The 16,504-nt window shown below is 47.4% G+C and overlaps 1 protein-coding gene across 2 annotated transcripts in view; it reads right to left on the reverse strand.

The window, feature by feature from the left end:
• Positions 1–12,108: 12,108 nt before the first annotated feature.
• SLAIN1 (SLAIN family member 1) overlaps positions 12,109–16,504 on the reverse strand; it is a 181,130-nt gene continuing 176,734 nt past the window's right edge. For both annotated transcript variants that reach the window (XM_086934825.1, XM_086934824.1), the window contains one exon: positions 12,109–13,118. In XM_086934825.1, the coding sequence (XP_086790951.1) occupies positions 13,043–13,118 (76 nt within the window). In that variant the 3' untranslated portion in view covers positions 12,109–13,042. The remainder of the gene's footprint in view (positions 13,119–16,504) is intronic.

Raw genomic sequence — 16,504 nt, forward strand, 5'->3', positions numbered from 1 at the left:
GGCCCTCCCATAGCGCATGGACCAAGTACATGTCTCCTTACATTGCTTCCAGTTATAGCAGCTATTGTTTTCATTGTTTTAAACTACTCTATGAAGTAATTGTGTTTACAGGTCATCTCACTTGCACAATAATACATTTCTTAACATTAGAGCGCTCGCTTCTTCCTCCGTCTTGCCATAGCACGAACACAAGCCAATGGTATTGGAGTATTTCACAATGACACATTCTTTTTTGTCACTGATCCTGCTTCAATTAAGGTGTTTTTTTAACTCCTTCATTGTTACTTCCTCCTGCCGACTTTTGTCATTGCTTGTCCATCTGTCCTTCCCCTCCATCTTCCCTGCTAGACCCGTCCCCTACTACCTGCCATGTAGCTGCTGCTTTTAAAGTACTGGAGCACCTTACGTTAGCACCAGTTCCTTTGTGCACAGACACATTCATTTTTGTAGGCACAGGGAGATTAATAGCCAGATGTAGGAGCCAAAATACCGGTCGGTAGCGGCCGATTTCGGCCGTTACCGACCGGTATTCAGTATTTGGCATGTAGGGGCCCTATTTTACCGATTCGGTAAATTTACCGAATCTGTAAAATACAGAATCGGTATTTTTACCGATTCGGTAATTTTGGGATGTAGGTGGGACTCTTCTGAGTCCCACAGGCCTCACCGAATCGGTATTTTAGCACCCAATCCAATTGGGTGGTAAAATGCCGATTCATGGTGTGCATGCACATGTGTGCATGCACACCTATGGCATGTGACAGAGAGACATGCCCTTAGGGCATGTCTGTGTGCCACATGTTACACATGCCTGAAATCAGGGTGCTAGAGGGTGTCAAAGTGACACCCCCTGCACCCTTGCAACATTCGGTATTTACCGAATCGGTAAATACCGATTCGGTAATGCCCATTGATTCCTATGGGCTTCAATGCCCATAGGAATCAATGGGCATTACGAATCGGTATTTACCGATTCGGTAAATACCGAATCTGTAAGAATTCAATTACCGATTCTACCTACATCTCCCCCTTCTATTTTACCGATTCATAAATACCGAATCGGTAAAATTCGGTATTTATGAATCGGTAAAATATACTTACCTACATCTGGCCCTAAGTGATTTGCCCAAAATCAAGGTTGTGAAGCCTACATCAAAACTCAACTCAATTTCCTAGCTACTCAGTCAGCAGCTGTGGCTCTTGCGCCACATCCTCTCCCTAACACCAGCCTCAATTCCACATTTTTTTATTACAACCAAATCACTTAATCTTCCTGTGGCAGCGTGCATTTGCTGTTGGTTGCCCATCCATTTTCCACCAATTGCAGCTTGCCCCACTGTACTCAGTTGCACAGAATCTCTCCTCCCCCACTATGCTTTCACATTTTATGTGTGCAGTTATATTATAGCGCTAACACCACCCTAAGGAATTAGAGGGATTTACATTGGCACCAGTTACTTTTTGGTGCAGTTTTATATAATGCCAACACCATACGAAGATATTAGTGCCCTTTAAATTAATACCAGTTACTTTTTAAGAGTGCACCGTAAACGTAGGCAAATCACTTAATCTACCTTTGGCAGGCCACATTTGCTGTTGGCTGCCATCAACCTCCCACCCATCGCTGCTTGCCCAAGCTGAACTCCCATTGCACAGATCACCCCTCGACTCTGCTTTCCACATTTTGTTTGTGCAGTCTTAATTTTTGTAGGCACAGCGAGATTAAGTGATTTACCCAAAACCAAGGATGTTAAGCCGACGCAGAAAGTCAAACCTGGTTTACCAGCTCCATTGTCAGCAACTCTGGCCTTTTACGCCGCATCCTCCCCGGAAAGGACGCCTTATCACCTCCCTAGCCCCGTCCTTGGTTTCACATTTTATCATTATGAATAAATCACTAAATCTCTCTGTTTCTAAACACAACAAGCCTTGGCAAAGCCAGTAAGTATCACCTATGCAAAATCTATTGTTTTTAGGTCTTGGCTAGACAGCGCACGCGCTGTCTCGAAGAGACGTGCCGTGTTCTACCTGTGGGCTTACACACCACCCATTTCCTACCATTTGCAAACTTTAACGAGGCTCTCATTTTCTTTGATGCCATTCGTCATGGCATGCATTCGGCATGCCCTCTTCTTGTGTTTGGCCCTCTCATAGCACATGGGCCAAGGACATGTCTCCTTAAACTGCTCCAAGTTTGAGCAGCTATTTTCTCCTTTGTTTTCAAGCACTCTATTGGAGAAATTGTGTTTTCATGGCGTTTCCGTTGTACACATACCACTAAAATACATGTGTGTGTGTACATTAAAGAATGCATTTCTTAAAACGATGTTAAAACACTAACAGCACTTATTATTTTTTGGGTTCGGCTCATTCCGATGGCATTAGATTACTCGCTTCTTCCTCAGTCTTGCCATAGCGCGAACACAAGCCAATGGTGTTGGAGTGTTTTAAGTGCTCACCAGTGTGTTTCACAATGACACATTCATTTTTGTCGCTGATGCTGCTTCAATTAAGATGTTTTTTTACTCCGTCATTGTTACTTCCTCCTGCTGTCTTCTGTCACTGCTTGTCCATCTATCCATCCCCTCCTGCTTCCCTGCTTGACCCGTCCCCCATTACCTGCCTCTTAGCTGCTGCTTTTAAAGTACAGGAGCGCTTTAGGTTAGCACCAGTTCCTTTGCACAAGGACACACTCGTTTTTGTAGACACAGGGAGATTAAGTGAATTGCTCAGAGTCAAGGTTGTGAAGCCGACATCAAAACTCAACCTAATTTCCCAGTTTCCGAGTCAGCAGCTGTGGCCCTTGCGCCACATCTTCTCCCAAGAGAACACCACATCTTCTCCCTAGCACCAGCCTCAGTTCCACATTTTTTTTATTACAACCAAATCACTTAATCTTCCTGTGGCAATTCACATTTGCTGTTGGTTGCCCATCCATCTCCCACCCATCGCTGCTTGCCCCACTGCACTCCATTGCACAGATTCCCTCCTCCCGACTCTGCTTTCACATTTTTTGGGTGCAGTTTTTTGTAGAGTCAACACCACCCGAAGGAATTGGAGTGCTTTACATTGGCACCTTACTTTTTTGTGCATTTTATATGATGCCAACACCATACGAATATATTAGTGCCCTTTACATTAACACCAGTTGTTTTTCACGAGGACACTGTAAACTTAGGCAAATCACTTAATCTACCCTTGGCAGCCCACATTTGCTGTTGGCTACCCATCAACCTCCCACCCATCGCTGCTTGCCCAAGCTGAACTCCCATTGCACAGATCCCCCCGCACCCGACTCTGCTTTCCACATTTTTTTGCGCAGTTTTATATATCGCCAACACCACATGAGTCTATTGAACCACTTTACATTAGCACCAGTTACTCCTTTGTTATGCAGTTTTATATAGAGCTATCACCACCCGAAGTTATTAGAGTGCTTTACATCTGCACCAGTTACTTTACACAAGGACACATTAATTTTTGTAGGCACAGCTAGATTAAGTGATTTACCCAAAATCAAGGATGTTAAGCTGATGCAGAAAGTCAAACCTGGTTTACCAGCTCCATTGTCAGCAACTCTGGCCTTTACCCCACTACCTCTCTGGAAAGGATGCCTTCTCTTCTCCCTAACCTCGTCCTTGGTTTCACATTTTATGATTATGAATAAATCACTTAGGGCTAGATGTAGGTAATTTTATTTGACCACTTCTTAATTACCAAACTTTACAGATTCGGTATTTAAGAAGTGGTAATATAGAGGGGGGGGTGTAGGTATAACAGAATCGGTAAATACCGAATCGTTAAGATTCGGTATTTACCGATTCTGTAAATACCGATTCGGTAATGCCCATTGATTCCTATGGGCATTGAAGCCCATAGGAATCAATGGGCATTACCGAATCGGTATTTACCGATTTGGTAAATACCGATTCCAGCAAGGGTGCAGGGGGTGTCACTTTGACACCCTCTAGCACCCCAAATACAGGCATGTGTGCCATGTGGCACACAGACATGCCCTAAGGGCATGTCTGTCTGTCACATGGCATAGGTGTGCATGCACACATGTGCATGCACACCTGGATTCGGTATTTTACCATCCAATTGGATTGGGTGGTAAAATACCGAATCTGAAAGGCATTTGGGACTCAGAAGAGTTCCACCTACATCTAGAAGTTACCGAATCGGTAAAAATACAGATTCAGTATTTTACCGATTCGGTAAATTTACCGATTCAGTAAATTTCCCGAATCAGTAAAATTGGCCCCCTACATCCCAACAACCCATTTACCGGCCGGTAACGGCCGTTACTGCCCGGTAAATTGCCACCTCCATCTGGCCCTTAATCTCTCTGTTTCTAAACACAACAAGCATTGGCAAAGCCAGTATTTCACCTGTGAGAAATCTATTGTTCTTAGGTCGCGGCTAGACAGACCATGCGCTGTCTCTAAGAGACGTGCTGTGTTCTACCTGTGGGCTTACAGACCACCCATCCCCTACCATTGGTAAACTTCAGCGTCACTTTCATTCTCTTTGATGCAGTGGCGTAACGAAACATGAGGGGGCCCCCCTGCAAACTACATGGAGGGGGCCCCCCTCCCATCCTCCATGCCTGTCTAGAGCTCTCAGGCCAGCGACCCGCCATACTGCAGGGGATGCGGGCGATTGTTACGCCACTGTCACCAATGCAGCCGTTAATAGTAACACTGGATGGTGGAGTTAAAGGTTGGGCTTAGTCTGCCAGCAGGCTGTCATAGGTGGTGGTCCATTCATTACAGGGTCCCTGCCATCAGTAGGCCGGGGAAGTTTGCCCAATTTTAGGTGGGTTTCCTGATGCAGACTCCTGTCATGATATACAACATCGGGCCCACTCATCGTTTAGTTTTGACAAAAGTGCATTCACTGCTCCTTCCCGTTTCCGTTTTAAAACATTGGACAAAGCGACAATGCAGTATTTCAAAAGCAGATATAACTACAAAGAGCACATTTTGATAATACATTTTTATTTTTATTAGACAATAGCAATCTTAAGAGGCATTGCATAGCTTCATACACACTTTGACCCCAATTCCACCTCAGTCTCTCTCTCTCTGTCAGTCAGTATCTCTCTTTCAGTCAGTCAGTCTATCTCTCTCTGTCATTCAGTCTCTCTTAGTCAGTCACTCTCAGTCAGTCAGTCTCTCTCTCTCTCTCTCTCTCTCTCTCTCTCTGTCAGTCTGTCAGTCAGTCCCTCTCTGTCAGTCAGTCTCTCTCTCTGTCAGTCAGTCTATCACTCTCTGTCATTCAGTCTCTCTCAGTCAGTCAGTCAGTCTCTCGCTCTCTATCTGTCTGTCAGTCAGTCTCTCTCTGTCAGTCTCTCTCAATCAGTCTCTCTCAGTCAGTCTCTCTCAGTCAGTCTCTCTTAGTCAGTCTCTCTCTGTCAGTCAGTCTCTCTCTCTCTGTCAGTCTCAGTCTCTCTCTCTGTCAGTCAGTCTCCCTCTCTCAGTCAGTCTCTCTCAATCAGTCTCTCTCAGTCTGTCAGTTCCTCTCTCTTAGTCAGTCTCTCTCTCTGTCAGTAAGTCTCTCTTTCTGTCAGTCAGTCTCTCTCTCTCTCTCTGTTAGTCAGTCTCTCTTTCTCTGTCAGTCTCTCAGTCTCTTTCTCTCTCTGTCAGTCTTTCTCAGTCAGTCTCTCTCTCTGTCAGTCAATCTCTCTCTCAGTTAGCCAGTCTCTCTCTCTCCCAGCCAGTCTCTCTCTCTCCCAGTCAGTCAGTCTCTCTCAGTCAGTCATTCTCTCTTTACCCCAGTCAGTCTCTCTCTCTCTCTGTCAGTCAGTCTCTGTCAGTCAGACTCTCTCACTCAGTCAGTCTCTCTCTCAGTCAGTCTCTCTCTCAGTCAGTCTCTCTCTCAGTCAGTCTCTCTCCAAGTCAGTCTCTCTCTGTCAGTCTCTCTGTCAGTCAGTCTCTCTCACAGTCAATCAGTCTATCTCTCTGTCAGTCAGTCTCTGCCTCTCTCTCAGTCTCTCTTTCTCAGTCAGTTTCTCTCTACCTTAGTCAGTCTCTGTCAGTCAGTCAGTCTCACTCTCAATCAGTCTCTCTCTCTCTGTCAGTCAGTCACTCTCTCCCTCAGTCAGTTTCTCAGTCAGTCAGTCTCTACTCTCTCTCCATTCTCTCTCTCAACTCTGTCCACTCCATCTCTACTGTCTCTCTCTCCACGGTCTCTCCTCTGTCTCTCTTCACTTTCTCTCTCCACTCTCTCACTATCTCTCTCTCCACTGTCTCCCTCCACTGTCTCCCTCCACTGTCTCCTTCCACGGTCTCCCTCTACTCCCTCTCTCTCCACCCTCTCCCCCTTCTCTCTCTCTCTACTTTCTCTCCACTCTCTCTCCACTCTCTCTCTCCACTCTCTCTCTCCACTCACTCTCTCCACTCACTCTCTCCACTCACTCTCTCTCCACTCACTCTCTCTCCACTCACTCTCTCTCCACTCACTCTTTCTCTGCTGTCTCCCTCCACTGTCTCTCCCTCCATTGTCTCTCTCTCTCCACTCTCTCTCTCCACTGTCTCTCTCTCTCCACTGTCTCTCTCTACTCTCCACTCTCTCTCTACTCTCTCTCCACTCTCTCTCTCTCCACTCTCTCTCTCTCCACTCTCTCTCTCTCTCTCCACTCTCTCTCTCCACACTCTCTCTCTCTCCACACTCTCTCTCTCCACTCTCTCTCTCTCTCTCTCCACTCTCCACTCTATCTCTCTCCACTCTCTCTCTCCCCTCTCTCTCTCTCTCCACTCGCTCTCTCTACTCGCTCTCTCCACTCGCTCTCTCCACTGTCTCTCTCTCCACTCTCTCTCCACTCTCTCTCTCTCCACTCTATCTTTCTCTCCACTCTATCTTTCTCTCCACTCTCTCTCTCCACTCTCTCTCTCCACTCTCTCTCTCTCTCTCCACTCTCTCTCTCTCTCTCTCTCTCCACTCTCTCTTTCTCTCCACTCTCTCTCTCCACTCTCTCTTTCTCCACTCTCTCCAGTGTCTCTCCATGCTCTCTCCACTCTCTCGCCACTCTCTTTCTCTCCACTGTCTATCTCCACTCTCTCTCCACTGTCTACTCTCTCTCCACTGTCTCTCTCCACTCTCTCTCTCTCTCTCTCTAGCCACTCTCTCTCTCCACTGTTTCTCTCCACTCTCTCTCTCTCCACTCTCTCCCACTCTCCCTCACAAAGTAGTGTGCGTTCCATGGGTGTCCGCAGAAATGTTTCCAGGGGGGGCACATTTTTAACTTCATCACCACCCCCTTGCACCCTTCTCTCCTCTGCCTTGCACCCTTCTTGCCCTCCCTCTTGCACCTTTCCCCCCTCCCCCTTGTATCCTTCTCCCCCTCCCCTTGTACCCTAGTCCACCTCCACCTTGAACCCTTTTCTACCTTGCACCATTCTCCCTCTGCCTTGCACCCTTCTCCCCTCTGCCTTGCACCCTTCTCCCCCTCCACCTTGCACCCTTCTCCCCCTCCGCCTTGCACCCTTCTCTACCTCGCATCCTTTTCCTCTCTGCCTTGCACCCTTCTCCCCCTCTGCCTTGCACCCTTCTCCTCTCTGCCTTGCACCCTTCTCCCCTCTGTCTTGCACCCTTCTCCCCTTTGCCTTACACCCTTCTCCCCTTTGCCTTGCACCCTTCTCCCCTTTGCCTTGCACCCTTCTCCCCTCTGCCTTGCACCCTTCTCCCCTCTGCCTTGCACCCTTCTCCCCTCTGCCATGCACCCTTCTCCCCCTCTACCTTGCACCCTTCTCTACCTTGCAAACTTCTCCTCTCTTCCTTGCACCCTTCTCCTCTCTGCCTTGCACCCTTCTCCCCTCTGCCTTGCACCCTTCTCCCCTCTGCCTTGCACCATTCTCCCCTCCGCCTTGCACCCTTTTCCCCTCCACCTTGCACCCTTCTCCCCTCCGCCTTGCACCCTTCTCCCCTCCGCCTTGCACCCTTCTCCCCTTTGCCTTGCACCCTTCTCCCCTTTGCCTTGCACCCTTCTCCCCTCTGCCTTGCACCTGTCTCCCCTCTGCCTTGCACCCGTCTCCCCCTCCGCCTTGCACCATTCTCTACCTTGCACCCTTCTCCTCTCTTCCTTGCACCCTTCTCCCCTCTGCCTTGCACCCTTCTCCCCTCTGCCATGCACTCTTCTCCCCCTCCGCCTTGCACCCTTCTCTTCTCTTCCTTGCACCCTTCTCCTCTCTTCCTTGCACCCTTCTCCCCTCTGCCATGCACCCTTCTCCCCCTCTACCTTGCACCCTTCTCTACCTTGCAAACTTCTCCTCTCTTCCTTGCACCCTTCTCCTCTCTGCCTTGCACCCTTCTCCCCTCTGCCTTGCACCCTTCTCCCCTCTGCTTTGCACCATTCTCCCCTCCGCCTTGCACCCTTCTCCCCTCCGCCTTGCACCCTTCTCCCCTCCGCCTTGCACCCTTCTCCCCTCCGCCTTGCACCCTTCTCCCCTTTGCCTTGCACCCTTCTCCCCTTTGCCTTGCACCCTTCTCCCCTCTGCCTTGCACCTGTCTCCCCTCTGCCTTGCACCCGTCTCCCCCTCCGCCTTGCACCATTCTCTACCTTGCACCCTTCTCCTCTCTTCCTTGCACCCTTCTCCCCTCTGCCTTGCACCCTTCTCCCCTCTGCCATGCACTCTTCTCCCCCTCCGCCTTGCACCCTTCTCTACCTTGCACCCTTCTCCTCTCTTCCTTGCACCCTTCTCCTCTCTTCCTTGCACCCTTCTCCCCTCTGCCTTGCACCCTTCTCCCCCTCCACTTTGCACCCTTCTCCCCCTCCGCCTTGCACCCTTCTCTACCTTGCACCCTTCTCCTCTCTTCCTTGCACCCTTCTCCTCTCTGCCTTGCACCCTTCTCCCCTCTGCCTTGCACCCTTCTCCCCTCCGCCTTGCACCCTTCTCCCCTCCGCCTTGCACCCTTCTCTTCTCTGCCTTGCACCCTTCTCCCCTCTACCCTGCACCCTTCTCCCCCTCCGCCTTGCACCCTTCTCTACCTTGCACCCTTCTCCTCTCTTCCTTGCACCCTTCTCCTCTTTGCCTTGCACACTTCACCCCTCTGCCTTGCACCCTTCTCCCCTCCACCTTGCACCCTTCTCCCCTCTGCCTTGCACCCTTCTCCCCTCTGCCTTACACCCTTCTCCCCTCCGCCTTGCACCCTTCTCTACCTTGCATCCTTCTCCCCTCTGCCTTGCACCCTTGTCCCCCTCTGCCTTGCACCCTTCTCGGCCCCCCTCCTCCCCTCCTGCGGATGCCCATGGTGTGTTCTAACAAGAGGGCTTACCTGAGGGCACCATTTTGCTGCCTTGTCCCTTCTCATGTGAGCTTTGCCCTGGAGAATGCTCTCTCTGGGGGCCCCCACTCCCACCCTTGTCAGGGTCCCGAGCACTGCTCTGTGCTGTCTCCTGCTCTTGCTCTCTGAGGCCCCCACCCCATCCTTGTACCTGTCTCTTCTCTTCTCTTGTGGGGTGGGCTTTGCTTATGGAGAGGAGAGCTTTGGGGCCGGGCTCTGAGCTGCTTCAGAGGGGAAGTGGAGAGTGCTGTCTCTGGGGCCCCCACCCCACCCCATCCTTGTCCCTGTCTCTTCTCTTCTCTTGTGGGATGGGGCCCCCAGCCCATCCTTGTTCCTGTCTCTTCTCGGGTGGGGCCTGTCCCTGTCTCTTCTCTTGTGGGATGGGGCCCCCACCCCATCCTTGTCCCTGTCTCTTCTCTTCTCTTGTGGGGTGGGGCCCCCACCCCCCACCCAATCCTTGTCCCTGTCTCTTCTCGGTGGGGGCCTGTCCCTGTCTCTTCTCTTGTGGGATGGGGCCCCCACTACATCCTTGTCCCTGTCTCTTCTCGGTGGGGGCCTGTCCCTGTCTCTTCTCTTGTGGGATGGGGCATCCACCCCATCTTGTCCCTGTCTCTTCTCTTCTCTTGTGGGGTGGGCCGGGCCCCCACCCAATCCTTGTCCTTGTCTCTTCTCTTCTCTTGCTGGGTGGGGCCCCCACCCCCTCCGTGTCCCTGTCTCTTCTCTTGTGGGGTGGGCTTTGCTTATCAAGAGGAGAGAGTGGGGGGCCGGGCTCTGTGCTGCCTCAGAGGAGCAGTGGACTGCTGTCTCTGGGGCCCCATCCTTGTCCTGGACCTGCCTCCGGCTCTGACTGAAGAGAAACAATGTTGATACTTTGTTTCTCTTTAGTCAGAGGGAGGGGGTGAGGGGAACGGAGCAGGCTGCACCTGCTTCAGACACAGAGGGAGAGAGGCTTGCTTCAGCGCAGGCCTCTCTCACAGCCCTCTGAAGAGCTGAGGGGGCTGGCCCCCTGGGGGCCCCCTTCATTAACTGTAGAGAGTGAGGCCCCCCCCCGTACTGCGGGGGCTGCGGGGGCGTTTGTTACGCCCCTGCTTTGATGCCATTCATCATGGCATGCGGGCGTCATGCCCTCTTCTTGTGTTTGGCCCTCTCATAGCACAAAGACCAAGTACATGTCTCCTTAAACTGCTCCCAGTAGTGCAACTATATTTTCTTTGTTTACAAGAACTTCATAGGAATAATTATTTTTCCAGGCTGTCTCCCTTGTACACATACCACTAAAAATGTATGTGCAAAAGTTGTTAAAATACGAAAAGCATTTGTTAATTTTTTTTTGTTTGCACGATCTAGGAGCCCTCACTCCGTCCTTCGTTATACCGTAGCACAAACACAAGCCAGTAGTATTGGAGCATTTTAAGTGCTCACCAGTTACATTACATAATGACATATTAATTGTTGCCGCTGATCCTGCTTCAATTAGGGTATTTTTTTTACCCCTTCATTGTTGCTTCCTCCCACCCTCTCCCGTTGTTGCTTGTTCATCTCCCCATTCCTTCCTGCTTGACGAGTCCCCCACTACCTCCCTCGTCGCTGATGCTTTTTTTTTGTTATCCAATCTGATGCTGTTGGAGCACTCGTTCCGTCCTTCTTCTTGCCATAGTCTCCCTTGTACACATACACACATACCACTAAAATGCATGTGCATGTGCATAAATGAATGCATTCCTTAACAAGTTGGTAAAACTGAACGGCAACCTTTTTTATATTTTTGTTTCCACGATCCGACGGTATTGGAGCACTCGCTCAGTCCTCCGTCTTGCGTACATGAACACAAGCCCATGAGATTGGAGCTCTTTAGGTGCTTACCTTCTTCTTCTTCTTAAGGTCTTCCTTGTACACATATGCACATAACAATAAAATTCATGTGCATGTAAATAAACAAATGCATTCCTTAACAAGTTGTTAAAACATGGACAGCAGCCTTTTATTTTTTTTGTTTCCACGATCCGATGTTATTGGAGCACTCGCTCCGTCCTCCGTCTTGCCATAGCGTGAACATGAGCCGATGGTAAGTGCTATACCAGCTATAAGATTTCACTGCACCATTTCTTGGCCACTAATGCGTCAAAATTTTATGCCTGCTTCATGGCAGGCGTAAGACTGACGCAGGCACTAACAACATGGGACTTGCCCATGTGAAAGTACACATTGCTGGAGTTGCGTCACTTTTGTGACACACTCCAGCAATGCGTCACTTTTGCGCCTACAGATACGTCAGAAATACTGACGTATCTGTAACTCCTTGTAACATGATGCGTCAGATTATAAATATGACGCATAAATCATGACGCAAGGAGTGCTGACTGAGAAGTGACGCATCGCTGCTTTCACGCAGCGATGCGTCATTTCTCATAAATGAGGCCCCCTGTATTTAAATACTGCTTATCTGAGTAGTTATATGTCCTTAGAAGGCCTTGAATTGCGTTATGTATTTTAGGATCTTTTTGTGCATATACTAGCTTACTATTCATACATGTTGCAAAGATTTCCTTCTTTTTTTTTAACGGCTTTGCCAACAATACATTACCTCGGCACAGTGTTTTTATCCGCCATATTATCACTAACAACCACAATTAAATCTGCCAGATTATGCCCTGGTTCACAAGGCAACACATATTGTGATATTACCACTCACTCTTAAACATGGCCTAATATTGCCGAAATAGAGTCTTTATTATTTCAACATTCCAAAAACAACAGTATCGAGCTGTAATCACATATGAAACAATATACTGTTATAGGAAACATTCAATCAGTGCAATTCAGTTTTGTAAAATGTCTATCAAAAAGTTTTATTCTCATCAAAACCCATCTCATCTTTCAGGAATTGTTAATAAAACATTACAATTGCATTACTTTAAAATCATTAAAAACCAATCGTAGTGTATAAGCTGACACATTTGTAAGTGTAAAATGGATTGTGTTTTATAAATACAAATAAAATATAGTCTGAAATCAATTGTAATAAATTAACATTTAAATACAAAAAATGACAAATAGAGAATGAGATAGCTTTGCAGCAAAAGGCGGCGAACTTTCTTTGCTGTTTCATTGTGCTTTTTCAAAAAACATTCTAGGTAGATATATTGCCCATGAAGATGTAAGATTTTGATATGTTCCTATTGCTAAAAAAATAAATCACCCCATCACAAAAATATTGTTACCCATGGCACATAAAGAATGTTGCGTATCATTCCATAGTCATTTGATCAAGTTAAAAAACATGAGTTACCAGAATAATGACCTTAAAGTTTAGAAAAGCAATAAAGCACACCCTGTTCCTAACCGCATTGTGAAATCATTAATGATAAAATTGCTAAAAGTAAACATAAATAGATTAAAATATGCTAAAAAAATTAGCATGGTCAAGCGTTTTGCAAAAGGATGCATTATAAAGTTCACTTAAACCAAGAACGGTTTGACTTAATTGTTCTAATGTCTTGCATATGTTAAATAACCATTTTTCATAGCCGAAATACTGCATACATTGTTCTGCCAACACCAAAGATCTTACTGTCCATATGGTAAGCTTTTGCTTTGTTTTTGATAACATACGGGGTTTTAACCTCGGAAAAAAATATGCATTCCATTAGAACCTCGAATGGGAAAATAGTTTTTCAATCCCAGATTTACCCAGCCAGCTGGATAATACATGATACATATCATGGTGTCTGTCCCTTGGTTTTGACGACATCAAATTTCAATAGCAACCATCTCGCCAGTTCCCATCCCGAAGAGCACTAAGTGAAGTAAGTGGTTTTGGAGGCTGAAGAAAACTGGAAAAAACAAATACATATGATAGTGTGTTATCTTTTTAAAATATGCACAGCAGTACAAAGAGTTTCTTGGTCAAGCAGAAAGCGTAGTTTGTAAAATACTGTTTTATCATGATAAAATGTTGCATTACACTACTAGACAAAAACCTATTGCAAATAAATTAGACAAAACATGATTTTAGAGTGAAAACGTGTTAAGTAAATTAGATAAGCGTGACACATTTTTAGAGCAATGCGTCACTTTTCATTGCACCCTCCTTGCGACACCAATGATGGGTCATATTTACATTATGACGCATCATTGCGCAAGGAGTTACATATACGTCAGTATTTCTGACGTATCTGTAAGCGCAGAAGTGACGCATTACTGGAGTGTGTCACAATAGTGACGCAACTCCAACAATGCGTCCTTTCACATGGGGCAAGCCCCATGTGAAAGGGCCTGCGCCAGTCTTACGCCTGCCGTGAGGCAGGCGCAAGATTTTGACGCAACGGCGTCCTAGAAGTGACGCAGTAAAATCTCATAGATTTCACTGCGTCCCTTCTACGACCCTTTCTTGCGTCAATACGCCCCCCTTGCATACATTATACCTGGCGCAGGTATAATGTGGCGCAGGGGTTTACAAAGTGACACATCTACCTAGATGCATCACTTTGTAAATATGGCGCAACAAGGCGCATTTTTTACGCCACTGGTGCGTCACAAAAAGTGACGCACCAGTGGCATAAAAGTGACACAAGGGCTCATAAATGAGGCCCTAGGAATTTTATAGTCTGTTCAGGACCACTTTCTGTACATTTTAGCATTGCCAGTGATTAGTGGTGGTGAGAGAGGTCATTCTCAAAATATGTTCACGAAAAAAAGGTACGTGGTGCCTAGATAACGTCTGGGCCATGCGTCTTGCTAAATAAACTTCATGCAGTTATACCGTCTATTGAGTTTACAAAACAAGAGTTAAATGATGCAACCTAGAAGCATTCTGTACCCAATACATTCATAAAAGTAGATTGATGAAAAGGTCACAACACAGACTATGACGTACAATGACTTGCTTCTCCAAGAAACAAGATTTCCTAACATCACAGCTTGAGATAGCCCTCATACAAGCATAAACATTGCTCAAACCAGACTTCGAGTTTATCTTTGAAGGTACAAAAAGACAGTCAAGCTAGGGTAGAAATGTGAAGTGTTGATTTTTGTTATTAAATATGAACATCAGGAATTTCATTTAGAAGATATGACGTTAAATAATTATTATTTTGCTAAAGTAAACCAATTGAATACAGAATAAATAACCAATATAGGAAAGAGAGTGACTGACTTCCCAACATGAAGATATAAAGTTAAAAATGTTGTCCAGAATGCTGCTCTAGATCCATCAGCACCAACTTGTTGATGAAAAAGGTAGTGTATGGAGGATGCACTGGAACATCTGGAGTTCACACACATGACGAGCTGATGTTATCACAATAAAGAAGACTTCAAAGTTGGGAAATGCAGCAAGCAACTATGCATCTGCTGAAAGGACAAAAGACCAAAATGTTGAGGTCCTACTGTGGCATCACAATCAGTTTAAGACTTTTCTCACCACACCGGGTGATTTAATCAAGGACAGTGGGTCTGGTTAATGTAGAAAGGTAAATAGGCCGAACAAATAATGTTTAATATTGCCCATTGCAAGGCTGTGCTGGGCAAAAGATAAAATAAAAGAACATCCAACACCTTTGCTTGTAAAGGATCAGTTTTACAAGTGCCACACTAGGCCACCTACTTTGTTACATCTACTGTCAGATTTGGATTTTATGAAAAGGTACCTTGAAACAAGGATGAAATCCACAACCTGAGGCAGTGCCAAAGCAAATAATTGCTGTCACTTGATCCGCATCCATGTAGGTGTAGATTGCACAGATTTAGGTGGATGACCCAGCCCTATTGCTGCAACAGTAGATCCTCATGACGAGGTAGCCTGATCGCAGTACATATGGGCCTGCCCAGACACGCTCACACTCTACAGCTCCATTCTAGAGCCATTAAGATGACTCAGGCCTGATCGTTCTTGACCTTTTTCAGAACGCAGGGCAGGAGAGAAAGGTACAAGAAAGCAGTAGTCAAGTGTCCTTGTAGAAACTCCAATTTGCAAAATATTCAAAAAAGTGTGTTATAGATGGTGGCAAAAAGATCTTTCCCGGGTTCTACCCACTGTTGGAAAATCTCCTCCACCACCTTAGGACATATACGCCACACATGATCTGCCAGATGCCACCTGCTCAGCTCACCTGCTCAGTGTTGTCCATGAGAGCCTAGGCCAGCCTCCCCTTGATGGATTTCAGGAAGGCCTTTATAGGCAGATGAATGGCCTGCAACTCCAACAGATTGATGTGGAGCTATGCTTCAGTGGGAGACAGAGGCCCTCTGATCTCCACCTCCAAGCTTCAACCATGTGGCAAAGAGAACATCATAATACAAGAAGGATGTCCAGAAAAAGGGACAGGAAAAGTCAAGCATAACCCTTCCAGGTTATCTAGATGAACTAGCTATCCAGCATTGCTATTTTTTAATAGGTGAACAAATGTGACCCCCGCCGCCCACCAGAGGATAGTAGCTTAAGTGCGGGGAGGTCAGAGGTTTGAAGCAGCAATGCCAATAAGAGATGGTGTGTCTTATGATGTTTGTGATGGTGTGTCCTAGATCCAAGTCTGTCCCCAAAGAAACTGTAGAGATATTGTGTATAGGGGCGGTCGTATCTAGATAGACACGTTCTAGTGTCTTGCCCGCAAATGTAACACACTTTACACCCACCCACCACAAGCGAAACCAGTCAGGTGACCCTGTCAATAAAAGGGGCTGGGTGCACGTACCCGGGGCCAGTTCTGCACCGTAACCATCTGTGTCAGTGTTGCCTTTTATCCTCATATGCGGGCCTAGCGACTGCCAACTTTACATTAGCGACGAGCGAGACTTACCCGCGTGGGCAGCCGCCTTGTTTGATGGTGAAAGGGGGAAAGTGTAGTGCCCATGTCGAGGGCACCCCCTGCAGCTGAGGAGATCAGCAGAAGGCCCACGGGGTGATTGAAGTGCCCCGCGTTGAAGGTAGCGCGGCCGGAGCCCATCCCAACTCGATGCGCCTGCTGCTGAAGAGGGGGCATGGCTGTGAGCCCTGTGGTGGTGAAGATGCGATGAGAGCAGGGCTGGACTGCCAAGATGCTGGCCACCGCGAGAGGGAATAGGCCGGAGCAGCGATCGGCATAAGGTGAGCCCTGGGAAGCGACAAGTGTCGGGTCACCACGGAAGCATAGAAAAGAGTGACCTAGACAGCAGGAAGTCCGTTGGAGCCCACCCCGCATCTGAGGCAGCAGGTGAGCCTGTCGAGAAAAGGACAGTGAGC

This window comes from Lissotriton vulgaris, chromosome 8 (assembly GCF_964263255.1).
Source record: "Lissotriton vulgaris chromosome 8, aLisVul1.2, whole genome shotgun sequence".
Taxonomy (NCBI): domain Eukaryota; kingdom Metazoa; phylum Chordata; class Amphibia; order Caudata; family Salamandridae; genus Lissotriton; species Lissotriton vulgaris.